This window comes from Scyliorhinus torazame, chromosome 4, assembly GCF_047496885.1.
Source record: "Scyliorhinus torazame isolate Kashiwa2021f chromosome 4, sScyTor2.1, whole genome shotgun sequence".
In the NCBI taxonomy this organism is placed as follows: Eukaryota; Metazoa; Chordata; class Chondrichthyes; order Carcharhiniformes; family Scyliorhinidae; genus Scyliorhinus; species Scyliorhinus torazame.
In genome coordinates, this window is record NC_092710.1 from 152,313,098 (window position 1) to 152,340,833 (window position 27,736).

At 43.2% G+C, this 27,736-nt stretch overlaps 1 protein-coding gene and 1 long non-coding RNA gene across 2 annotated transcripts in view; one reads left to right on the plus strand and one right to left on the minus strand.

Annotated features, from left to right (window-relative positions):
• Positions 1-280: 280 nt before the first annotated feature.
• Positions 281-27,736, minus strand: part of nol10 (nucleolar protein 10) — an 80,916-nt gene continuing 53,460 nt past the window's right edge. The window contains exons 18-21 of the mRNA XM_072498775.1: positions 17,937-18,110; positions 15,530-15,765; positions 13,001-13,103; positions 281-691 (exon numbers count right to left, since the gene is read on the minus strand). Coding sequence (XP_072354876.1) covers positions 572-691; positions 13,001-13,103; positions 15,530-15,765; positions 17,937-18,110 — 633 coding nt within the window. The 3' untranslated portion in view covers positions 281-571. The remainder of the gene's footprint in view (positions 692-13,000; positions 13,104-15,529; positions 15,766-17,936; positions 18,111-27,736) is intronic.
• LOC140410547 (uncharacterized) lies at positions 15,722-27,705 on the plus strand. The gene is made up of 3 exons (XR_011940682.1): positions 15,722-15,788; positions 22,452-22,492; positions 26,566-27,705. It is a non-coding gene; the product is annotated as an uncharacterized lncRNA (long non-coding RNA).

The window sequence follows — 27,736 nt, forward strand, 5'->3', positions numbered from 1 at the left end:
CTCTTGCTACAAAAGGAAGAGTTCTTGCGTGACATTAATACATCATTTGTAGTGTTTCATAACCCTTTTAAAGATTGTTTGAAGAAGAACACGTTAAGGAATAAAAATAACGTCAAATGCCCTTGGATTTTGGCATCTGTATACTGATAAATTGCAACCAAACAACAAGATTGCTGGTTTAATTTGGAACAATGCTAAACTAAGCAAGCAGTTTTTGGTGTCTGCTGGAAATGTGGAAAATGCTGACTTAGAAAAACAAACAGGTGGTGAACAGCCGATGTGAACAAATAATATTTTGTAATTTTAAAAAATCATCTGCTGATAAATATACATGATATTGTGTCTTTACAGTCGAGAATGTTATCCAAAAATACAAATTTTCAAGGCTTTGCATTTTAAGTTCTCCAAGTTGTCTAATCTGAAGTAGCAAGTTGGCAAGCATTGCTGTCTGAAGGCACTGCAAACAGCCTTTACTTTTGGTTTTCATTTTACTGATGGCAGGTATTTGGATTTATTTGGCTCCCAGTTATTCATTGAGGGAGGTAAAATGGAAACCCAAATATGTTTTGTTTTAGAAGAATGGCTTCCCTCTTGCTGCTTTGCCTCGGAGGTGTCCTGCAGAACGCCTGAGACGCCTCCTTTCTTCATGATGCTGCTTTTCAGCCTCTTGTCGCTTCTTTTGTTGCTCAGACTATGAAGGCAAGGTTTAGAGAATTAATAAGTAGCTTCTACATAAGAAACCTGGACTTTTCCACAGGTGTCCATAACAGTTACTTATAATGGTGCAATCTACTGTACTTAATTATGATGTTAATACAAACCTTTTTGACATGAAATTAACTTCCAAGCCTAGAGCCCTAGATGCTCACACTAGTAAGTATTTTAGGGAGGGAAGGTTTCAGAAGCAGCTTGATAGCATTGTAAGCGTCCCCTTGCTGATGATCGGCATACTGATATCAAATATAGGTTTGCAACATTTCTTTGATTATATTTGATGACGTCCAGGCACACACAAATGCTTTTAACAGGGCAGCACGGTGGTTAGCACTGCTGCCTCATGGCGCCAAGGACTCGGGTTCGATCCCAGCCCCGGGTCATTGTCGTGTGTAGTTTGCACATGCCTCCAGTGTCTGTGTGGGTCTCGCCCCACAACCCAAAGACGTACTTGGACGTGGATTGGTCACGCTAAATTGCGCCTTAATTAGAATTTAAAAAAAATAAATGCTTTTTTAACCAGAAATAAATATTCCTGTGATTTCTGAGGGTGGAGATATAACCTAATCTTCCTTTTCAAACCACACTCTTTCTCTGCAATTTGTTCATGAAAAGCTTACGGTCTTTATAGACCAATGCTCATGGAACACAGTCATCGCTACTTCATCAATGATGACAAATGTTATTGTGAATAAAACTCCAGAAAGGAAATAATTATTTAAAAATAACAGATGTCACTTGTTCATTGTCTCCACTTTCTATCTCAGGACTGCCGTGGCTAACTCATTTCATACAGTAGCCTCAAAAAAGTCAAAAGATGCAAATTAATGCAGCCAGATTCAGCAAACTAAGCAAGACTCAGCTAAATTACCCTAACACATTAAACGTACACTGAGAATATACAACGTTAAACCAATTCATTATTTCTAGCTACCGTGTAGATCTCCTATAGGTTGAAAGAAAGCAAACCATAAACTTGCGACGCCCACATCGTGTCAATTAACTTTTAGGGCTCCCTGTTACAGGGGCTCCATGTTACAGGGAGGGGTGGGCAGGATTTGCGTTGTGGGGGATGGGGCCCTCCTGTGGACTTTGGGGAAAGCTACCTTAAAGACTTGCGCCCTTGGCCCACCGCGAGCACCACCTTGCCAGGGCCCCGCTGACAAATACCTGCACCAATCCATGCCTATGTGAATCTCAGCCCAGAAGACCGGAGAATCAGAGAGGCCTGGAGAATCCAGTGCCCAGTCTGGTAATTGGATTCAAATTGGTCAATTTGACCTATATGCATCCTCCCTTGATACCAGTGGGGGACTGGAACATTGGAAAGGGATCAGTACCGGGCGGAATCCCATTTTTTGTGTGATCACATTGGATTCTCCTCCCGTTCACGATTGCTCGGCTGGTGTTGGGCAGCGGAGAATCCAGCCCACTATTAATGCATTTAATACCAATGACAATGCTATTGATTTTATTTTTATCTGTACGTTATTAGAATGAAAATGCCATAGATTTTGTCCAAACATATGGGTGGCATGTCGTGCAGTGGTTAGCACTGGGACTGCGTGCCTGAGGACCCGGGTTCAATCCCGGCCCTGGGTCTGACAGTGTGGAGTTTGCACATTCTTCCCATGTCTGCGTGGATTTCACCCCCACAACCCAAAGATGTGCAGGTTAGGTGGATTGGCCACGCTAAATTGCCCCTTTATTGGAAGCGAAATAATTGGGTACTCTTAAAATTTAAAAAAAATTATGCCTAAACATTTAAGCTACAATTACTGACATATTTAACATAAAGGCTCAAAAATAAACTGTCAAAAAATAGAAAATTTCCTTCATCTGTGCATGGAAGCATAAATCATTTAAAATTTGCTGCCGAGAAAAAGCTCGATTGTCAGCACAGACTTTTCATTGTTTTATATTATTTAAACCATCTTGGGCCCACTTTCATTTCTTCCAAAGTGTTTGCGGCATCAGATTCTCTTCTAACCCCAATATATTTTCCTTCTCCTCAACAACACCATTCTACCCTCCCTACCCCTACTCCAGCCCCCATAATAGTAAATGTTTGGACTTAAAGTTGGAAGTGTTTATGCTGAGAACAGAACATTTCCTACTTTTATTATTCAGTGTCAGCAACAAATGTCAAACATAGAGCAATGCTTCATCAACTCTGTCCAACAAGGCAACCTTATTTCCAAATTAGAATAGTGCCCCATTGTACCAGTTTGAATTTTTTCCACTCCCACATCAGTGATGAACAACTTCATTCTGATTTAATGTGAACAATGTAGTTTTTCAAATAATCTCCATGAGAGAATCAATTATGTAATGTAGATATGGTGCCATCTGGATAAAACTTATCTAGCATAATTTTATTGGTACTGAGCGTACATTGAGGTAGATGTTTGTATTCAGTCTCCAGGCATTAATTTGGCAAATTACCCATCTAATCCATTGTTTGCATGCCTTATTCAATGGAGGTTTGAAATTTGTCCAAGACAGTTATGCAAAATGCTAGAGGGTCTGTGTGTTATCTCAGACTGATTATATGTACTGGATCGGAGTATTCTTAACAGGACTTAATTGAAACTCAACTGAAAAGGATTATTGGAAAGTTTGATTTAAATGTTGATTGCAATGCGCACTCAAAGTCACTGTACGTCACAAGACTCCGTGACAGATCAAGTAGCCTTCTGTGACGCAGTGGTTAGCACCGCTGCCTCACAGGTCCAGGGTCCCAGGTTCAATTCTGGCCCCGGGTTACTGTGTGTGGAGTTTGCACTTTCTCCCCGTATCTGCGGGAGTTTCCTCTGGGTGCTCCAGTTTCCTCCCACTGTCCAAAAAAGTGCAGGTTAGGTGGATTGGTCATGATATGAATTGCTCTAAGTGTCCAAAAGGATAGGTGGGGTTACCGGGATTGTGTGGAGATGTAGGCATAAGCAGCGCGCTCTTTCCAAGGGCCGGTGCAGACTCGATGGGCCAAATGGCCGCCTTCTGCACTGAAAATTCTATGATTCTATGAAAAGGAATATCCTTTTTTTGCAAGCAGCTGTCTTTTAATATTAGGACAGGATTACAATTAATCCTAAAGCACCAAAGTCGCCAACTATGAAGGAATTTTTGGAGTGAAACTTCTTTAAAATGTAAAAACGTGGGGTGGCATTTTCCTTTCAGACTAGACCACAGGAAAATATATTACATATTTGAGATCAGGATGAGAGAGACGCAAGAGAATTAAACAGGTCGGTGAATCATAAAGCTGAATTCCAAACCAGATAAATAGCTGTAGATTGTTTTGCCAAACATGCTTTAATCAAGTTACAACACCTTCTTTGCAGGCAACCAACTATTTACATAATTTCTAAGTTATGTACCTTACAGAGAAAGCTGGGGTTCTTCCGCCAGTGTTGACACAAAGCATATCAATTGTTTACATTTACCAAAGCATTTTTACAACTCCATGCTTTTTGGCTCTAATTTTTTCCCCATGCATTAAAATGCAATCCACAAAAAGAAAAATCAGCAACTAAGACAACCGAGAAACTAAAACAAATTTTCCCCTTTCAGCTGCTGTGATATGTAGCAACCCACTCCATATTCCAGAAACTATAATTTATTCACATGATTAACTCATTACTCAATTAATAATTGCAGTTATTAACTTATTCATCCATCCATAGTCTAATAAACACATAATACAGACCTCATCGACAGTATCACTCTCTTTATAAAAAAAATATATTTATTAAAGTTTTTAAACACAATTTTTCTCCCTTACAAACAATAACCCCCCCCATAACAAAAAAAAATGAGAAATCGCGCAGAGCAAGATATATACATGGCAAAATGATATATTTACACAGCTTTGTACACTGGCCCTCACTCGTATGTGCCAGTTTCCCCAACCCTTCATGTTATCTCTTGCTCACCCACCCTCCTAGGCAGTCCCCCCCTCCCCCCCCCCTCTCTCAGGACGTCCCCTCAACCCTCCAGCCCCCCCCCCCCTCTCAGGACGTCCCCTCCACCTCCCCCCCCCCCCCCCCCCCAAGGTTGCTGCTGACCGACCTTCCTCTAACGCTCCGCGAGATAGTCTAGGAACGGTTGCCACCGCCTGTAGAACCCCTGCGCAGACCCATCTCAAGGCGAACTTAATCCTCTCCAACTTTATGAACCCAGCCATATCATTTATCCAGGCTTCCAGGCTGGGGGGCTTCGCCTCCTTCCACATTAGCAAGATCCTTCGCCGGGCTACTAGGAACGCAAAGGCCAGAATGCCGGCCTCTTTCGCCTCCTGCACTCCCGGTTCGTCCACTACTCCAAATATTGCTAGCCCCCAGCTTGGCTTGACCCGGACTTTCACCACCTGAGATATTGCTCCCGCCACTCCTCTCCAGAACCCCTCCAGTGCCAGGCATGACCAAAACATATGGACATGGTTCGCCGGGCTCCCAGAGCACCTTCCACATCTGTCCTCTACCCCAAAGAACCTACTCAACGTCGCTCCCGTCAAGTGCGCTCTGTGGACCACCTTAAATTGTATCAGGCTGAGCCTGGCACACGAGGAGGAATTAACCCTACCTAGGGCATCAGCCCACAGACCGTCCTCGATCTCCTCTCCCAGCTCCTCCTCCCATTTACCCTTCAACTCTTCTACCAGCGCTTCCCCCTCTTTCAACTCCTGGTGTATTTCCGACACCTTGCCCTCCCCGACCCATACACCCGAGATCACCCTATCTTGAACTTCTTGTGCCGGGAGCAACTGGAATTCCCTCACCGGTCGCCTCACAAAAGCCCTCACCTGCATATATCTAAAGGCATTTCCCGGGGGTATCTCAAACTTCTCCTCCAGTGCCCCTAGGCTCGCAAACGTCCCGTCGATGAACAGGTCCCCCATTCTTCCAATCCCCGCCCGATGCCAACTCTGGAACCCCCCCGTCCATCTTCCTAGTGACAAACCGGTGGTTACCCCTGATCGGGGACCACACCGATGCTCCCATTGCACCCCGGTGCCGTCTCCACTGGCCCCAGATCCTTAGCGTTGCGGCCACCACCGGGCTCGTGGTATACTTTGTCGGCGAGAGCGGCAGCGGTGCCGTCACCAACGCCCCCAGGCTCGTTCCTTTACAGGACGCCATCTCCATCCTCTTCCATGCCGCCCCCTCTCCCTCCATAACCCACTTGCGGATCATCGCCACATTTGCTGCCCAGTAGTAGCTCCCCAGGTTTGGCAGCGCCAACCCTCCTCGGTCCCTACTGCGTTCCAGGAACCCTCTCCTTACTCTCGGGGTCTTATTCGCCCACACAAACCCCATAATACTCCTGCCTACTCTCTTAAAAGTGATCACGATGGGAAGGCACTGAAACACAAACAGAAACCTCGGAAGGACCACCATCTTGACCGACTGCACTCTACCCGCCAGCGAGAGCGGTAACATGTCCCATCTTTTGAAATCCTCCTCCATTTGCTCCAGCAACCTCGTCAGATTCAGATTATGTAGGGTCCCCCAACTCCTGGCTATCTGGATCCCCAGATACCGAAAGCTCCCCTCCGCTCTCCTCAGCGGTAGGTCCCCTATCCCTCCTTCTTGGTCCCCCGCCTGTAATACAAAGAGCTCACTCTTCCCTACATTGAGCTTATAGCCCGAAAACTCCCCAAACTCCCTTAGAGTCTGCATGACCTCCACCATCCCCTCCATTGGATCCACCACGTACAGCAACAGGTCATCCGCATATAGCGACACCCGATGCTCTTCTCCCCCTCGGACCCCCCCCTTCCATTTATTAGACTCCCTCAATGACATGGCCAATGGTTCGATCGCCAATGCGAACAACAGGGGGGACAGGGGGCACCCCTGCCTCGTCCCTCGCTACAGTCGAAAGTACTCCGACCTCCGCCGGTTCGTCACTACACTTGCCATCGGGGCTCTGTAAAGGAGCTTAACCCAATTGATAAACCCTACCCCGAACCCAAACCTGCGCAGCACCTCCCAGAGGTACTCCCACTCTACTCGGTCAAAGGCCTTCTCCGCGTCCATAGCTGCCACTATCTCCGCCTCTCCCTCCTCCGATGGTATCATCACGTTTAAGAGCCTCCGCACATCGGTGTTTAGTTGCCTGCCCTTTACAAATCCCGTCTGGTCCTCGTGGATTACCCCCGGGACACAGTCCTCGATCCTCGTGGCCAGCACCTTTGCCAGCAACTTTGCATCCACATTGAGGAGCGAAACTTTGCATCCACATTGAGGAGCGAAATCGGCCTGTACGATCCACATTGCAGTGGGTCCTTGTCCCGCTTTAGGATCAAAGAAATTGTCGCTTCCGACATTGTCAGGGGCAGGGTCCCCTCCTCTCTTGCCTCATTAAAGGTCCTCACCAGTAGCGGGGCCAACAGGTCTGCGTACTTCCTGTAGAACTCCACCGGGAATCCGTCCGGTCCCGGGGCCTTCCCCGCCTGCATGCTCCCCAAACCCTTGCTCAGCTCCTCCAACCCAATTGGTGCCCCCAAACCAGCCACCTCTTCCTCCTCCACCCTCGGGAATCTCAGCTGATCTAGGAATCGTCTCATCCCCTCTTCCCCCGCTGGGGGCTGGGATCTGTACAGCTCTTCATAAAAGGCCTTGAATACTTCGTTTATTTTCGTTGCACTCCAAACCGTGGCTCCCCTTCCATCATTGACTCCCCCTATTTCCCTCGCTGCCATCCTCTTACGGAGCTGGTGTGCCAGCATCCGGCTAGCCTTTTCCCCATACTCGTAGGTCGCCCCCTGCGCTTTCCTCCACTGTGCCTCCGCCTTCCCTGTGGTCAACAGGTCAAACTCTGTCTGGAGCCGTCGTCTTTCCCCAAGTAATCTTTCCTCCGGGGCCTCTGCGTATCTCCTGTCCACTCCCAAAATCTCCCCCACTAACCTCTCCCTTTCCATACCCTGTCTTCTCCCTATGAGCCCTAATGGAAATTAGCTCTCCCCTGATCACCGCCTTCAACGCCTCCCATACCACCCCCACCTCCCCGTTGTCGTTGGCCTCCAAGTACCTTTCGATACACCCCCATACCTTCCCACACATCACCTCGTCCGCCAGCAGTCCCACATCCAGCCGCCACAACGGGCGTTGGTCCCTCTCCTCTCCCAGCTCCAGTTCCACCCAGTGTGGGGCATGGTCCGAAACGGCTATAGCCGAATACTCCGTCCGCTCCACCCTCGGGATGAGCGCCCTACCCAGACAAAGAAATCTATCCGGGAGTAGGCTTTGTGTACATGGGAGAAGAAAGAAAATTTCCTGGCCTGCGGCCTTGCAAACCGCCATGGGTCCACTCCCCCCATCTGATCCATAAACCCCCTAAGTACCTTGGCCACCGCCGGCCTCTTTCCAGTCCTTGATTTGGAGCGGTCCAGTGCTGGATCCAACACTGTATTGAAGTCCCCTCCCATTATCAGGCCTCCTATCTCCAGGTCCGGAATGCGCCCCAACATGCGCTTCATGAATCCTGCATCATCCCAGTTCGGGGCGTATACGTTTACCAACACCACCCACATCCCTTGCAGCCTACCGCTCACCATTACATATCGCCCTCCATTGTCCGCTACAATAGTCTTGGCCTCAAATGACACCCGCTTTCTCACTAATATTGCCACCCCTCTATTCTTCGTGTCCAGTCCCGAGTGGAATACCTGTCCTACCCATCCCTTTCTTAGCCTGACCTGGTCCGCCACCTTCAGGTGAGTCTCTTGGAGCATGACCACATCCGCCTTCAGTCCCTTTAAGTGCGCGAACACTCGAACCCTCTTCACCGGCCCATTCAGGCCCCTCACATTCCACGTTATCAGCCGGATTGGAGGGGCTCTCACACCCCCCCCTCCCCCCCCACCTAGCCATCTCCTTTTCTGGGCCAGTCCCGTGTCCGCGCCTCCCTGACAGTATCACTCTCAAGTACACACTATCCCAATGAGTCCTGCCAAACCAACCCAGAGTTCCATTCAACCAACCCAAACCCCACAACCACTTACCAAGTACATTTGTGTATCATTCAAAATGCCAACTGTAGTCCCAGAGAGACAATCTCCAATGCAGAATTTCTTTTTGTCTGAATGCCAATTTTTTTTCACCCGAATGCCAACCTCTCCCCTGCTCCCCTAAACAAAGTTTGGCATTGATGTATTCCATCAAAACCTAGTCTGTCCTGTTCTGCCCCAACTGTCGTCAGTCCTCTGCCTCAGTTGTTAAAGAAAATTACTTGGTCTAAAGTCAGTCGTAGGAGTTGGGTATTGCATTCCATTTCCAGTACAAAAGAGTCAATATGATCTTGTTCTTCTTCAAAATCCAGAATGAGGTGAATGGTGATCATTGTTATTTTATATGCAAATGGTAAAGTCACCTTAGGCAATGAGCAAACGTGCAGTTAACTCAAATATCTAAAATTTGCTGTCAGAGTTGCATTATGTTTCCCTTTGCAAAAATGGCACTCACTATTGGCTCATTGCTAAAAGGCATTGAAAGTTGTCAAGTTGCTGCTTTTGTGCAGTAGAAATTAATTAAACCCACTGCAGAAAGTTAAGTCTTGTTGATTATTAGTTATGTAATTTTTCATAAACATGAAAATTACGGTTACAAGTAAAAAGCGTCATTCCTTCAGATTTTAATTGGAGATTAAGACCAAATGTAAAATTGGATTCTCTTCTCATTCAAGTCTTTCTTTCCCTTTCTGTGCCCGATTTGGCATTGCATTTACACTCCAATTTAGACTTCCTTCTCAATCCTTGTGTTGTTCATTTCAGATTGCTTCTGTCTGATTGGTTAAGTAAACTCACAGCTCCTTGCCCAGTTCACTCAGGTCTCAAGATGCCCGGCTTCGCCTCACTGCACCATCATCAGCTCACACTGTCATGCAAAAATGTTAATTGTGCAAGGCCACGTCAACTGGTGTTTTTAAAAAAGTAAAAGTTAGGGCATGATAGATGGCTTTTTTATGAACCTACAAACACAGGAACAACAATGGGCCATTTAACCCCTCGTGCCCATTTTGCCACTCAATGACATAATGGCCAATCTATGATCTAACCCACATTTCCACTTTTTCTCCATATCCCTTAATATCTTTTGGTTAACGAAAATTCATTGATCTCAGATTTAAAATCAACAACAGGTCCAGTAACAATTACCATCACAGATGACAGTGCCAAACTTCTACCACCCTTTGTGCATGGAAGTGTTTCCCAATTTCACTCCCAAGAATCTGGTTTTCAACTATATACTCCAGTCTTAGACCAAACAAAAGAAAATTGCTTTTCTTCTAATCTGTTTTCCTTACTTTCTTGAAAGCTTTGAACAAATAACCTTTTAAAACAGTCTTAATTTATTTGTAATGCAATCCTGGTTTGTGCTATTTCCAGGTCTTATTCCAATAAACAAACTCCTCCACTCCCTCCAGGGCCAGTATTTCTTTCCTTAGACGCAATGCCCAGCACTCTTCACAATACTCTAGGCGTGATCAAACCAGGGCTTTGTACAGCCAGTCACAGCATAACTGCTGTCCCTTTTGTACCACATCCTCAAGGAAAGCATTCTAAATCCTGTGTGTTAGCTTCTGTACCTAATAATGACACTTTATTGATCCAACACCTCAACCCTCTGGACCGGACCCTCTACCGTTTCATCATTTAGGAAGTATCAAATGCTGTCCTTGTGCGATGAATGTAAGAAATTGGTATTATTTCCAAGAAATCTCTATTCAAGTGTACAGCAAGTAACCCAGTGTGTGTTAACTTTAGTTATAAGTGGCTTTTGACCTATGATGGGCTTTGCTTAATTGGAGATACAGAAAGTACCAGTTAGAAAGTATCAGTTAGAAGTTTTACTGTTAAGAACTGTTCAACTGTTAATTGTACCTACTTCCTGTGATATTAATGTAATTTAATCCTGTGTTAATGATAAAGTTTGTTTTAATATACTGTATAACTATTGGTCAGTGGAATCACTCCTGGAGCAAGCTATCCTTTCATTACAGTTTTACAAATATCCTAACAAATGTTGGGGTCTGGTCTGGGATCTCAACGTTTGTTTGGTCCCATATGGATAGCCTCTCATTTGTCAACATGTAAATAATTTGCCATAACTTTGCTCATTCACAATCTATTCATATACTTTTGTAATTTTTCTTCCAGTTAAAACTGATTAAAACACTGCCGACCTTTGAGTCAACAACAAACTTGAACGAGTTTGTATATCTCATCCCATTTAGTAAATAATAAATACAGTGATCAGTTGAGACCTCAAAAGATCCCTGTGGGACACTACTAGCCACATTCTGCTAATTACCCAAGTGCCCGCACATTAACTCAATTCTCTTGCCACTCGGCCAATTTCTTAACTTCCAGTCAATATTTAAAAAAATGAACGCAAACAAGCTGTTAAGATGGCTTCTGAAAATCATGTTACTTTTGGCATTCGGACTATGTACAGTATCAAGTCTCTGACGAATACCTTATTAAATATGGATATGGGGGAGGATACCTCAGTCATTTATGAAATTCACATGCATCATTGCTAAAGGTTGGGCCAACAGCTAAAGAATATGGGGTTTCCAAGCTGTCCGTCTCCATGTTTCACACTGGACAAAAGGGAAAATAAAAGCTCAATGGCCTCATCAAATTTCCATTGCATCACTATAGTGTCCCCTATCCAACTAGACCAGGCTTGTCCAACCTTTTCACTCGGGGAGGGGCATTTGCATATTTTTTCTACTGAAGGGGCCACCGAACAAATTTTCGGGGCCGATAACCAAATTTCAGGAAGATGAGGTTTGACATAATGAGAAATTTGAATTTCAAAAAAAAGTTGGGGGTTTAAGGAAAGAAACAATTGTTGAGCAAAAGTACTGCAATGTCATAGTAATAAATTAAGTTTAAAAAGTTTTTAAAACCAGAGTGTGGGAGGGTTGATGTGTATGGGTGGATGAGCAAGTGGCTGCATTTGTATGTGCGGTGTTGAGAACGGGTGAGAATTCAGTGACCAGGTGGAAGGCAGACTCATACTCACTCACTCAGCCATAGTCGCCACAACACTTGCCTCCCTGAGCCTGTCAGGACTTTACCCTCCTTTGCAGTACCCCCCCCACCCTGTGCAGCCATGTCCAAGGCTGGGGCCGTGAGGCAGACTCTGAAATTGGCTGCAAGTACTTGTCCCAGTTTCAAAGTTCACCTGAGAACCAAATCAATCTCCTAGATGTTCAACTACAAGAAACCTTGTAACCTGCAGTGAACTCTTCACTTTGCTAGACTCCTGCTTCAACTTTAAATCACCAAACCCATTCAAGGATCCACTGGCCTGCGCATAGGAGATAGGAAATCATGAATTGGAGGCTGTAAAGGTGCATAATCTTAATCTGTACCCAGTGTGTGTGTGTGTCATTGCATGAGACCGAGTATGTGACAGTGTTAATTTGGGGAATAGATAACTTTTTTGAACTCAAAAGCTTGATGAATTATTTAGTTAGAATACACACTCCACTCCAAGGGCAAGGAACGACAACTATTTCATACAAAACATATTGATCTTTTTGTTCGTGATAATTTACTTTCAATTCAATGAGCTTTAGCTAATATTCTTGAGGGACTTATCAAATGGTTCCTGAAGTCCATATAGATAACATGCATAGCCATTGCCCTGTAATTCTTCACATATTCAAATAATTAAATCAGGTTCGCTAGGCATGATACACCCTTTACAAATCACTGCTGGCTTTATTGGATGCACTGAAAATTTACAAGTTGTTCAGTCACTATGCATAACTACATGCTCTGGTAATTTTCTAATAAAAGACATTAGGCCAACTGGTCTATAATTCCTGAAGATACCCCTCTCATCTTAAATAGAGGGGAGACAGTTATTCATTAAAAGGAACATTCCAGAATCAGAGAACTCTAGCAGATTATAGTTAGGTACCTGCAATGCCCTAACCTACTTACTTTAAAATCCTGGCATGTGAGCAAGCTGGTCCTGAGGATTTTTCATTTGTTAGTGACATCATTTTGTTCATTAGTAATTGTGCTTACTTAATTTTAGTGTTCTTTCTTTTTTGCAAACACTGATGTGACATGGCTGTCATTTACTATTCTGACTATCATGGTCATCAGTTTCAGGTGCCCATATTGCTCTCTACCATCTTTCTCAGCTCTCCCAATTGATGGCCGACATGATAATCTGGTAGTTTTACCTGATTTGCTCATTCTTACTTCATCACATTTATAACTATTTTATCCTTATTGTAAAGAACACGGAAATTAACTCACCTTTTTAAGCGTGAATGTTAACTGTTTACTGCCTACAGTGGTGTCAGACAGATGGAGCATTCCAGTCTTTTCCTCATGTTTCAAGCGATCTTCAAGTGTTGTTCTGTGTGATATCAAGAAAAGAATATCAATGTTACAATTAAGTTTTGTACACTACTATAGGATGTTAGTGCCTGAAATATAGAATGAAGTTGATCAAGGACAGCACGGTAGCACAGTGGTTAGCACTGTCACATCACAGCTTCAGGGTCCCAGGTTCGATTCCCGGCTTGGTTCACTGTCTTGTGCGGAGTCTGCACGTTCTCCCCGTGTCTGCGTGGGTTTCCTCCGGGTGCTTCGGTTTCCTCCCACAGTCCAAAGATGTGCAGGTAGGTGAATTGGCCATGGTAAATTGTTCAATGGTGTCCAAAAGGCTACGTGGGGTTACGGGGATAGGGTGGAGGTGTGGGCTTAAGGGTGCTCTTTCCAAGGGTCGGTGCAGACCCGATGGGCCGAATGGCCTCCTTTGGCACTGTAAATTCTATGATTCTAGGAATTTTATGTTTGAAGATTATCAGCTATCAGGATTCCATAAACATTTCCCGGTTTCTTCCACTGTCCTTCCTTTTGGAAAATGTGAATCACGGTAAGATAGTGAAACCATACATGATTAAAAACGTAGTGGCTACAGATAGCTGCTTATCAGGTTGTACAACCAATGAAATATTCTCAATGGTTTCTTTGCTGACCCAACATCCACATGTGTACTTCCAGTGGATATCAGTAGTCATTGCAGGATATGATCTCTCACTAATTATTTTCACAACAAAGCCTAGTAGCACTGAAGTTACTCCAACTGATGGCAGGCTGAAGTCCACTAATGCTTACAGACAAGGATGCAATTTTGGTTCACATGATTCAATACCGCGTCCATAAAGATATGGAATAGGCATACCCGACTGTTGACCTTATTGAAACAAAATTGATTACTTGTGTTCTGGTGCCTGGCTGATGGAAGGGGGAGCAGGGTAGGGTATAGGTGGCTGGGAGAATATGGCAGCTGCTATAAATAACTGGCATAGTATTTTAATAGTTGGTCACATCATTTTTACATTTTACAAATTTGCAACTCTAAGAACAACACTCCTTTCATGTCTTCTGAACATCAGAACATATCAACTTTTGATGTTCCATCACAGTTATAGAGGCAAACTTGACAGTGAAATTGTATGTTGCAAGGTCCTATAAACAAGACATTAAATGAATAACTAGTTACTCGGTTTTTGCTGGTGTTAGCTGACGGAGGAATGCTGTGCATCAAAGAGCAAACTCGCTGCTCTTCTTCAAATAGCACCCCAGGACCTTTTACATCAGCTGAGTAGGCAGACAAGGACACAATTTAATACCATCCAAAAGATAAAACATCTGACAAAAATCACCTCTGTTTTGGACTGAAGTGTCAGCATGGATTATGTACCCATGCTCAGGAGGGAACGTGAACCCACAACTTTGACTCAGAAATAAGAGTGCTACCAATGAAACAAAGCGGATACTCAAATAATGATCAAATGTGCTCAAATATGGTTTTCCCTTAGTTATTGACATCTTCTTAAGTCATTGCCCAGATATCTGTCATTTGAGGGTAGGGGAGGAAGATTGAGCAACATCATGCCTCATAGGAACAAGACTAGGACTATGAGCCCCTCAAGCCTATTCCACCATTTAGTAAGAACCAACTCTGATCAGTCATTGTGACTCCATATCCCTCAATACTACTGGCTAGCAAAAATTCATCAACCTCAGTAATTATCATAGATTATCATAGAATTTTTTACAGTGCAGAAGGAGGCCATTCGGCCCATCGAGCCTGCACTGGCTCTTGGAAAGAGCACCCTACCCAAGGTCAACACCTCCACCCTGTCCCCATAACCCAGTAACCCCACCCAACACTAAGGGAAACTTTGGACACCAAGGGCAATTTATCATGGCCAATCCACCTAACCCGCACATCTTTGGACTGTGGGAGGAAACTGGAGCACCCGGAGGAAACCCACGCACACACGGGGAGGAAGTGCAGACTCCGCACAGACAGTGACCCTAGCCGGAATCGAACCTGGGACCCTGGAGCTGTGAAGCAATTGTGCTATCCACAATGCTACCGTGCTGCCCTAGATAGAGTTAATGCCTACTATTTTATCCCCCATGGGACAGAGTTCCACAATTATACCAAACTTTTGTGACAAAATGTTTCTTAACTTTGCTCCTGAATGGTCTGGCTCAGGCGTTAAGGTTAGGTCCCCTCATCGAATACACCCCAACAGCAATGTCTCTCTCCATCTTCCCTTTGAAAATACCCAAAACCTCAATCAGGTCACTCCTCAAACTTCCACATTCCAAAGTATACAAATCTAATTAATCTAACCTCTTCATAATCTAAGCCCTGGGACCGGATAACAATGCATCTATTTACTACCTCCGTTTACTGTTAAGGAAATTTGATTTTTAAAAATCCTTTTTGACAGTTTGTTAAAACCGAGAAGCCGCACTCACTTGAGCAGCTTTTGTTTGCGGGCAGCATCTTTAAAACTTTTGAACTCTTCCCCAGCTTTAATCTCAAAGAATTTTGGTTTGGAATGGATTTGCTGGTCACGCTCCATCAGTTTCAATTTTTGTTCTCTGCGCAGGAGTTTGTGCTGTTTCTGGACCTCTTCAACCCAACCTCGATCATCATCAGAGCTTTCAGAGCTCTCTGCATCACTCGGCTTTCCTTCCAACTCCTCTGCCTCCTACAGATCGTAAAAGTGCATTAGTAAGAACAAATGTAAATTCTGTAAATGTTCCATATTTTAAGAACATGTTGTTTTGCTACTATTATTCTTGTGCCTTAATCAAGTACATATGCCGCTGTTGAGGCTAATCAGCTTTTACCTATGCCCAAATTAATTATACATTTAAAATAAATATTGTCAAACAAATCGTCAAACACCAGCTTAGCTACAATAACATTCACATGACCTAATTTTTAGCCTATTTTTTAATACACTGCAGGTTTAAGCGGAAATAAGAAAAATCCTCACAATTAGGATGCGTTTTAGCCACAAGTTGGTAGGAAGGCAATAGCTGTAAAATTAGGGATTTTTCTCAAAGTGAAGCTCGTTAATTTCAATGGCACATGTTTCACTGTTCTCAACACATGGAACTTAATGTATTTAGAGATTTATTTTTATCCCCAGTCTATTTATCTATTTTTAAAGAAATGTGCTAATTTAATTCTTGCCCAAGAAAACTGATCTCTCTTACCTTTACCACAGCTTTATTGCCTTCATATTTTTATCCCCCAAATATTTGTTAACTAGCACTCAATTATTCATCCTTGAAAGCTATTAATTAATGACTACTACTATGGTTTGGAGCATGATTGCTCACCCGATCATCTTGCTGCCTACACTATGTACCTCGTAAACACACAAGTTACCAATTATTACCACCAAAATTGTTTATGGCCAACAGGTTCAGTTTCAACTCATTTCATATGTGATACAGCTGATAGCTGTTTGTGTCTTCATATAAATGACTGCCTCCATTTATCGTCCAATCCTAGTCAATCCTTTGCTACTGGTCAACAAATCACATTTCAGTGCAAACAAGCTCCAGACCACAACTATGGCCACCTTTTCTTAACAATGGGCCAACAAAAATGTTGATTGTTTCACTTCTTGCAAGAAACCATTTCTAACCAAAAAATGAAACTTAATGCTGATGATCTCACCTTCATTACCAATATTCTTGGCCTTTGACCAAAAAAGGTACGTTTGAACAAAGAGTAGGACTAGGCCATTCAGCCCCTTGAGCCTTCTCTGCCATTTAATAAGATCATGACTCACCTGAAATTTGCATCCTGCCTATCACCCCCTTGCTCATCAAGAAACTATCCACATTTGCCTGAAAAATATTTTAAAAGACTCTGCTTCCACCACCACTCTTTCAGGAAGAGTTAGATTCTGAGTACCTGCGATAAATAGCTAATGCTACCTCAAAATGTCCCCATAGTAATCCCAAACTGACTACAAAGCTCACATTCCTCCAGGAATGGAATACTCTTCTATATCTGTGGTGAGCAGTTTAACTAAAAAATACATTCAATTTGAATACGGTATAAGGCTATGCTCATCAAACACTGGAAATAAAGAAAATCCATCCTCGTTAATATTCTTAAAAATTTCACATGAAGTTATGCCCATTTATCACAAGCTTCTCTGCCCTCAGGAAAACTGGTGAATTGGATGTGTGTTCTGCAAATATGCCTCAAGGTAGTCTTTGTGAAGTTTGACCAGAAATCAAAACAAATCATATACATGTGTGAACACTCGAAAATACTTGCAAGACACTCCAGTGTTCATTTAACAAATACAAGACCCAAATAATAGTTTATCTGCCACCCGGGCTGAAAGTTCTTTTTTTGCCAATTGTAGTATAAAGCAAGTTGTTGTACAAAGAACTTTGTCAAAGTGTTGCAAACAAAATGTATTTGCATTGGAAGATTATTGCTATGTAATTGAACAGAAGCACCATGTACTTTACCTGCAGCAGCTTATGTAATTTCAACTGAATGCATCTTGTAGTAATGAAAGATCAATGTGACTTACCAGTTTCCTAATTTGGATATTAATAAATAGGTTCATCATAACTAGGAGAGAGTCTTCGGGCTCTTAAAAACCTAATGCTGATTGCACTCAATTGAAACTCTTCCCCTACTTTATTCTCTAACTTTGATGGTGTACAGATTATGAGACCTTGTTTCTCTGAAAAGAAAATACTAAACCTCATTCTGGTAGATGCATTACAACATATCTTCTATCTTAGACCACCAATAATGAAATGTATATTTCTTATTAAATCCATACTTAAACCACATTCTTATTTATTTTCATGGATATGGCCATCAATGAAGTGTTACCTGTTCAGAGTCTCTGTGCTCTTGCAGTTGCTTAAGTTTTTTCTTCCTTTTTTCTGAGGCTTTGGACACGATTGGGTTTATCAGTCTAAATTCTTCACTGGCTTCATCCACTTGAAAGTCTGGATTTTCAAACATGACCTTGAACCGCTCATCTCTTAGAATGTTAGGTAGACTCTGACAAAACAAATATGATTCTGGTTATTTAATTGCTTGCTATTGGTAATAAATCAAGATAGAGAAAATGTCAAAGCAGTAGGTCAAATTTTAGACCTTTATTAGTCAAATTTTGAAATGGTGCTCAAGTTCATACTTAATTTTCTAATTTCCCTTCCCCTTAACCTAGAGATGCTTCACCTTTAGCTGGGCAGAGAGCCTTGCTCCCCATTGATGGTTCCCCATTGACGTTTAACTAAAACCAGAGACTCAACATGTGCTCATTCAGGGAAGAATCAACACCCTATAAATCTAGGATACATTATGCTGCTGAACTACCTGGTTGCCAGTTTTGGTATGCACAGAAATTGGTCTAATATTTATTGGTCCACATATTTATCCAAATCCAACTCAATTCCAGCATTCGAAGGATAACCTGTTTGGTTAAAAACCCCAAGTGTGAATTCTGCAAGTGAGCACTGAAATTGGAAAATTGTCTTCATTCTTCCAAATAGAAGAGCCTTCCACATACTTTAGAAGGAACCCCAGACTAATCCTTTGGTTTACTCTCACTATTTAGAGAACTTTGGATTCAGATAACATTCAGATTACTTGCAAATAAACTAGACGAGTAGATATATTGTGGCATTGTTTCACATAAGTGTACATCCAGAACTCCTTACATTTGAAAGTATTATATCTCTTTATTGAAAGAATGGCTAGATCATGGCGTTTTGACACGTCCTTGCTTAGGGATAAACACTTTACCATGTACTTTCAGACGGAATTTGAGCTTTCACTCAGTTATTTCCTTTTCTGGTGTTACCCCCCTCTATATTGTGCGAAACTTGTAAGGTTTAATTTTTTTTTTTTTTTTTTTATATAAATCATTCTGACCGGATGTGGGCTTCACTGGCTAGGCCAGCATTTTTACCCACAAGGTGGTGGTGGAGAGATGCCTTCCTGAACTACTGCAGTCGATGTGGTAAAGCCACAGTGCTGTTGGGTAGGGAGTTCTAGGAATTTGACCTAGCGAAGGAACGGCATTTCCAAGTCAGGATGGTGAGCAACTTGGAGGGGAACTTCCAGGTGGTGGTGTTCCCAGGTACCTGCTGCCCCTGTCCTTCTAAATGGTAGTGTTTGGAAGATGCTGCATAAGCAGTCGTGGTGAGTTTGTGCTGTGCATCTCGTAAATGGTACACACTGTTACCATTATTCATCGGTGGTGGAGGGGGTGAATGTTTGTGGAAAGGGTGAAAATCAAATGGCTGCTTTGTCCTTGATGGTGTCGAGCTGGAGTGTTGATGGAGCTGCATACATCCAAACAAGTGGAGAGCATTCCATCACACTCCTGACTTGTGTCCTGGAGGTGGTGGGCAGGTTTTTGGGAAATCAGGTGAGGAGTTACTCCATAAGACATCGGACCAGAATTAGACCACTCAGCCTATCGAGTCTGCTCCGCCATTCAATCATGGTTGATATTTTTCTCATCCCCATTCTTCTGCCTTTTCCCCATAACACCTGATCCCCTTATTAATCAAGAACCCCTATCGATCTCCGTCTTAAAGACACTCAGTGATTTGGCCTCCAGTCTTCTGCGGCAATGTGTTTAACAGACTCACCACCCTCTGGTTAAAGAAATCCCTCCTCATCCATTTTAAAGGATCGTCCGTTTAGTCTGATATGGTGTCCTCTGGTTCTAATTTTTCCTACAAGTGGAAACATCTTCTCTATGTCCACTCTATCCAGGCCTCACTGTATCCTGTAAGTTTCAATAAGATACCCCCCATCCTTCTAAACTCCAACGAGTACAGACCCAGAGTCCTCAACTTCATTCCAGGATCATTCTTGTGAACCTCCTCTGGACCTTTTCCAAGGCCAGCACATCCTTCCTTAGATACGGGGCCCAAAACTTCAAATGGGGTCTGGATATTGGATCTTGCTGCATTTGCAAGTGGACTTCTCCAGTGTCTGAGGCGTCGCAAATGGTGTAATCGTCAACCCCACATCTGCTCTTATGTTGGAAGGAAGGTCATTGATGAAGCAGCTGAAGATGGTTGGGCCCCAAGACACTGCCCTGAGGAACTCCTGCAGAGATGCCCCAGGACTGAGATGACGGACCTCTAACAACCACACCATCTTCCTTTGTGCCAGGTATGACTCCAACAAGCAGAGAGTTTTCTCCCAGACTCCAGTTTTGCTAGGGCTCTTTGATGTCATACTCAGTCAAATGCTGCCTTGATATCAAGGGCAGTCACTCTCGCCTCTGGCATTCAGCTCTTTTGTCCATGTTAGAACCAAGGCTGTCATGAGGTCAGGAGCGGTGTGATCCTGGTGGAACCCAAAATGACCGTCAAGTGAGAAGGTTATTGCTGAGTAAGTGCCGCTTGATAGCACTGCGGTGACTCCTTTCATCACTTTACTGATGATGGAGAGCAGACTGATAGGGCGATAATTCGTTGGGTTGGACTGTCCTGCTTTGTGTACAGGACAAAGCTGGGCAATTTTCCACATTGGATGGTAGATGCCAGTGTTGTAGCTGTACTGGAATACCTTGGTTAGGGGCACAGCAAGTTCTGGAGCACAAGTCTACGGTACTATTGCTGGAATATTGTCAGGGCCCACAGCCTTTGCATGTATACAATGCCTTCAGCCATTCCTTGATATGCATGGGGTGAATTGATTGGCTGAAGACTGACATAGGTGATGCTGGGGACCCCTGACAAAGGAGGAGATGGATTTAAAAAATAAATAAATTGAGTGCCCAATCCATTTTTTCCAATGAAGTGGCAATTTAGCGTGGCCAAATCACCTACCCTGCTCATCTTTGGGTTGTGGGGGAGAAACCCACGCAAACACAGGTAGAATGTGCAAACTCCACACGGACAGTGACCCAGAGCCAGGATCGAACCTGGGACCTCGGTGCCGTGAGGCAGCAGTACCACAGTGCTGCCCAGAGATGGATCTTTTGGCTGAAGATTATTGCTAATGCATCAGCCTCTTTTGCACTGGTGTTCTGGGCTGCTCCATCACTGAGGATGGGATATTAGTGGAGACTGCTCCTCCAGTGAATTATGTGGCCGGACTGCAGAGCTTAGATCTGATCTGTTGGTTGAGAGATCGTTTAGCTCCGTCTATCACTTGCTGCTCATGTTATTCGGCATGCAAGTAGTCCTGTGTTGTAGCTTCACCAGGTTTATTTTTCAGTATGCCTGGTGCTGCTCCTGGCATGCTCTCCTGCACTTTCATTGAAGCAGGGCTGATCCCGTGGCTTGGTGGAATGGTAGAGTTGGGGATATGCAAGGTCCTAAGGTTGCGCAGATTGTGGCGGAGTACAATTCTGCTGCTGGTAGTAGCAGAGTAGGTCACACCGCCAGACAACAAACAAAGAACAAAGAAATGTACAGCACAGGAACAGGCCCTTCGGCCCTCCAAGCCCGCGCCGACCATACTGCCCGACTAAACTACAATCTTCTACACTTCCTGGGTCCGTATCCTTCTATTCCCATCCTATTCATATATTTGTCAAGATGCCCCTTAAATGTCCCTATCGTCCCTGCTTCCACTACCTCCTCCGGTAGCGAGTTCCAGGCACCCACTACCCTCTGCGTAAAAAACTTGCCTCGTACATCTACTCTAAACCTTGCCCCTCTCACCTTAAACCTATGCCCCCTAGTAATTGACCCCTCTACCCTGGGGAAAAGCCTCTGACTACACTTGTTGTCAAGCGCCCTCCATGTACATGCTTTTGATGCCAAATCAGAGTAGAGTTGCTTCCATTTTCCAGTTGCTGACAAGAGGGCAGTGAAGATGGATCATTTTCTTACCAATAAGAGATGACCAGAGACTCAAATAGGCAATATACCTATTGAACAGAATCATCATGTGAGAGTACTTTTAAGACATGGATGTTTAAGCAATGAAAAGTAGAAAGCCAGTTTAAAAGTAGAAAGCCAGTTGGAGACAGCAGCTTGAGAAGTTCTGGTTTGCTGTGATCTGCTGGAAGGGAGAAAGCCAGGTTTGAGAAAGCAGCGTGTGTGTGTCTGTGGGTTTCCAGAGAGCTGCATGAAGAAAGCAAGGTGCTGGAGCTGAAGTCACCCAAGCTAATATATCTCTGCCATTCTACAGAAAATATATATATCTTTTAACCTGATGAATACTGTTTAAAGGTGTTCAGTCTCTTGGAAGTTTGAAGGAACATTTTAAGGAAGTGTTTACTGTTGCAATATTTTCTGAGTTATCTTTGAAGTAAGGGGTGTTAAGAGATACAATGTTTATTTAAGATGTTAAGTTGAGTTCATGGAATAAACAGTGTTTTGTGTTTAAAAACTCACGTGTCCATAATTGTAATCCCACACCTAGGGAAAAAGCCTCGTGCTGGCAAAGCAACAAATCCATTAAAGGTTGGTTGAATTCCATGATACATTTTGGGGTTCTGAAAACGCCTCGCCCATAACAATTGGGGGCTCGTCCGGAACAAAAGTCTATCTATTGGATTGGCTTTTGTGAACTTAAAGACAGTGAAAGATTGTTGCTTTCCGGTGTGGTATTTTAGTTTAAGTGGGGAGAGTGTTGTGAACAATGACTCTTTCAGAGGCTCAGAAGTTTTTGGGGGTGGAGAATGTCACACGTAGTACTTTACGGACAGAAACGAAAAGCAGACTGTTAGATTTGGCAAGAATATTGCAGTTAACATTACCTGACAAAATGCGAAAAGGTGAGGTAATTATGGCGGTGGTTAAGCATTTAAAGTTGCCCGAGATAGAGTTTGACTCATTGGAAATGGCAAAAATTTAGTTGCAAATTAAACAAATGGAACATGAGAAAGAATTAAAGCAGCTTGCATACGAGAGTGAGAGAGAGGAAAAAGAAAGAGAAAGGGAGAGAGAGGAAAAAGAGAAAGAGAGACAGAGGAAAAAGAAAAGGAGAGAGAAGAAAGGAGAAGAGAAATAGCCCTAGCAGAATAAAAAGAAAAAGAAAGGGAGATACAGATCAGGGAAAAAGATAAAGAGAGGGAGTTTGAACTTCAGAAAATGGCCATGAAACATGACAATCAGTTAAAATTGGCAGACGTAAAGGGAAACGTACAGATGGATGAGGATAATGAGACAGAGCGTCATAGTCGAAGACGTGGTGAGGGTCTATTTAAATATGGCCAAGGTTTGACGAGAAGGAAGTGGAAGCCTTTTTCATTTCATTTGAGAAGGTAGCTAAACAAATGAAATGACCACAGGACACGTGGGTGTTACTGATTCAAACAAAGCTGGTAGGTAGAGCTAGTGAAGTGTTTGCATCACTACCGGAGGAGGTATTTGGAACGTATGAGGAGGTGAAGAAATCCATCTTAAGTGCATATGAGCTAGTAACTGAAGCTTACAGACAAAGGTTTAGAAATTTAAGGAAAGAATTTGGTCAAACATACATGGAGTTTGAAAGGCTAAAACAGAGTAATTTTGATAGGTGGATAAGGGCTTTGAAAATAGACCAAACATATATATGAAGCTCTCAGAGAAATTATACTTTTGGAGGAGTTTAAAAATTCAATTCCTGATGTAGTGAGAACTCATGTGGAAGAACAGAGGGTTAAAACTGCGAGATTAGCAGCGGAAATGGCATATGATTATGAATGAGCTCATAAATCAAAGATTGGTTTCTGACATCAGTTTCAGCCGGTGAAGGATAGAAACTGGGGACATGAGAAAGTGGTAAAGGTAAAGGTGATCTGATGGGAGCCAATAAAGAGAGTGTACCTCAGATTAAAAAATAAATCCAGGAGGGTGGAAAAGAAATGAAAAGTTTCAAATGTTTTCACTATAATAAACTAGGCCATGTAAAGTCACAGTGTTGGTGGTTGAAGAAAAGCACTGGGAAGGCTGATGTGGTAACAACACAGAATAAGACAGTGGGATTTGTTAGAGTGGTAAAGGAAAGCCCAAGGGAAGCGAAGGAGGTGCAAACGATTGTATAGCCTGTTCAAGAAGGTGCCAGATGTCTTTAAAGAATTTACTTGTGTGGGTAAAGTTTACTCATGTGTATCAGGAGGAGCAGGTAAAGAAGTCACAATTTTAAGAGATACAGGGGCTAGTCAATCTTTAAATGGTAAGAGATGAGGAATTATGTAGCTTGGGAAGAATGTTGCCAGAAAAGGTGGTGATATGTGGAATTCAGGGTGAGAGGAGTAGCGTTCCATTATATAAGGTAAGGTTGGAAAGTCCAGTGAAGAGTGGTGAAGTGGTAGTAGGTGTAATAGATAAACTATCTTGTCCAGGAATACAGTTTATCTTGGGTAATGATATAGCTGGATCACAGGTGGGAGTGATGCCTACTGCGGTTGATAAGCCATTGGAAAATCAGTCAACTGAAGTGTTGAAGGACGAATATCCTGGGATTTTTCTGGATTGTGTAGTAACAAGGTCGCAAAGTCACAGGTTAAGACAAGGGGAGAAATCAAAGAGTGAAGATGAAGTTGAAGTGCAATTATCAGAAACGATTTCGTGGGTTTCCTCCGGGTGCTCCGGTATCCTCCCACAGTCCAAAGATGTGCAGGTTAGGTGGATTGGCCATGCTAAATTGCCTTTAGTGTCCAAAAAGATTGGGTGGGGTTACTGGGTTACGGGGATAGAGTGGAGGTGGGCTTGGGTAGGGTGCTCTTCCCAAGGGCCGGTGCAGACTCGATGGGCCAAATGGCCTTCTTCTGCACTGTAAATTCTATGATCTGCTGGAGAGAGCTGCTCAGGAGTGTCCAGGGCAGAACAGAGCACTGTTGTGTTAGCTCTGTGCAGAGCTCCAGGGCCTCTGGTTAGTAACCAACGTAGAAACTTCTCGGAAAGAAAGCAGTGTGAAGATGCTTTCTTGAGGTATGGTTTTGTTAATTGCGCCAATGCAAATAAGGATGTAAAACCCGTGTGTGTTATACGCAGCGAGGTACTGTCAAATGAAAGAAGTTTCAAATTTTGAAAGAGAAGTGGTGCGTGAATAGTTCCTTTTGAAGTTGTGACCCCAGAGGCAGTTATTAAGATTACACTGTTGTAGATGACCTGTGATACCACATTAAAAACAAGCCAAATGCCCATGAGGCTGCCAACATTCTGGAGTAGCATCTCCAGTGCTGAGTAAAACATGCATTTGTTGCTACTGCCACACATTCTCCCCATGTTTGCGTGGGTTGCACCCCCACAACCCAAAAGACGTACAGGCTAGGTGGATTGTCCATGCTAAATTGCCCCTAAATTGGCAAAAAAATAAAATAATTTGTTGCGATTGCTCTTCATGACGACCTACATGTGTTAAGGTCGGTTTTTCCGTTTTCAGAAAGATGAAGATGGTATAAAGGAACTGGCTGAAATCTGCACGTGATAGGTGCATTTCCATCTCCTCCTTTGAACCTGGTGAGGACCAAGCAGGCGCCCCTTTTATACAACAGAAAATAGAGCAGGAGGGGGTCTTTGAGCCTCCTCCATCATTAATTATCATGGCTGATCATCAAGTTCAATACCCTGATCCCACCTTCTCCCATATCCCTTTTGCCCCAAGAGCTAGATCCTTCTTGAAATTACACGACGTTTTGACCTCAACTACGTTCCGTGATAGTGAATTCCACAGATTCACCACTCTCTGGGTGAAGAAATTTCTCCTTGCCGCAGTCCTAAAGTTTCACCCTTATTCTCAAACTATGATCCCTAGTTCTGGACTCCCTCACCATCGGGAACATTCTTTCTGAATCCACATAATTCTAATCCTGTTAGAATTTTGTAAGTTTCTATGAGATCCCCACTCACTCTTCCAAACTTCAATGAATATAATCCTAACTGACTTAGTCTCTCCTCATGACAGTCCTGCCATCCCAAGAAACAGCCTGGTAAACCGTCGCTGCACTCCTTCCCAAGCAAGAACGTTGTTCCTCAGATAAGGACACCAAAACTGCACACAATACTCCAGGTGTGGCCTCGCCCATGCCCTATACAACTGCAGTATTTAAGGTTAAGTGAACATGGCCTTGTCACGAAAGTTGGCCGCCATGGGTTGGCAGAAGTGGGTCCCTGGGAAAAAAAAGTTTGAAAAACACTAGCCGAGATTATTGTATCCCATGCAGATGTTGCCAATCTTGATTGATCTCCTTTAGACCCTAGCAGACAATGAAATGATCAGTTCGATTATATGGAATTAGAAAAACCTTGTGTGAAGTGCAGCTCCCAGGTTCTAAGGGGGAAATTGGGAGTGCTGAATATTAAAATGTACCAATTAGCCTCTCGTCTTAGATTTATAAGGGATTGGGGAGAGAGGACCTTTCCTCCATTTGGCTTGATATTGAAGCAGGCCAGTCCGTGAATCCTTTATAGGCAATGTTATTTTATAGGGACTTCAAGGCTGGCTCTGCTAAGAGTATCCTATAATTATCAACACTTAAGATTGTGGAGGATGGTTTGTCTATTAGAAGGCATGTTTAAATAGACTTTTGCTTTCCCTCCCATTCAAGGTTACCCGGATTTCCCACCAGATGTTTTGGACCATGGATTCGATGTTTGGAGAGACAGAAGCATTTGTAGTCTAGGAGATATGTTTATTGGTGCCTCCTCGTCATCCGTTGAGCAGCTATGCCAACAATCTGACATCCTGACACTCCTTTTTTTAAAATATCTGCAACTTAGAAACTTTATCCTTAATAAGACAACTATGCATCTTGGCATTTCCCCCAGTGGAAATCCTGATTTCTACAGAGCCTAAACAGCTAATTAGCAGGTTTTATGACACAGTGTTCTAGATCCTATGCGAGTATACCAGGTGCCCTGCAGTATTGGGAAAGAGACTTGCCAGTCAATATTGTTGAAGAGACATGGGTGGTATATCAGAATATGCCAATAACATTTCGGTACGTAATAGAATGAAGGAGACTCAGTTCAAAATATTGCACCATCTACACGTTACACCGAATTTGAGGTTTAAGAAACAAGTTTGATCCTGCTATATCTTCAATGTGCCTAGAATGTCAGGTAGTCAAGGGTGACTACATATATTGTGTATGGTCCTGTGTCAAAATTTAGTCCCATTGATCTGATATAGTTAAAGAGCTAGAGAGGGTATTTGGCCCGGCTTTGGAATTTGACCCCTTACTCTTAATTCTGGGAATCTCAGATACAATTATTGAGGTTAATGAAAAAAAAAGGCTGCAAAACATTCCAACTTTTGCAGCTCGGAAAAATATCCTCTATTCCTGTATTAGTGACAAATATCCTTCGATCCAAAATGGGCATAAAATAATGGAATTCTTGACTTCGGTACTCCATTCTAATCAGATACATTTCAGTGTGGGATCCCGTTCTCAAATTAATAGGCTCTGTTCTGTCTGACTTGCTCCATGAGCCATGCAGTAAGTGTTAATTTTGCTTACATAAAGATGTGCACCTTCTTATGCCATTATATAAATATTCATATGGTTTTATCTGCTCCTTCACACCACCTATTTTCTAGTTGATCCGCTGTGTAGTTAGAAACAGTAAATTTATAGAACCACAGTTGAGTTTAACCTGTCTTTTTCTATTCTTATGGTTGCAGAAAAAAATTGGGTACTGTACCAGTTTGTCTTTGTTGCGTTATCTATTAAAATGATAAAACTAAATATATGGAGAAACAGGAAGCATCTCATTCAA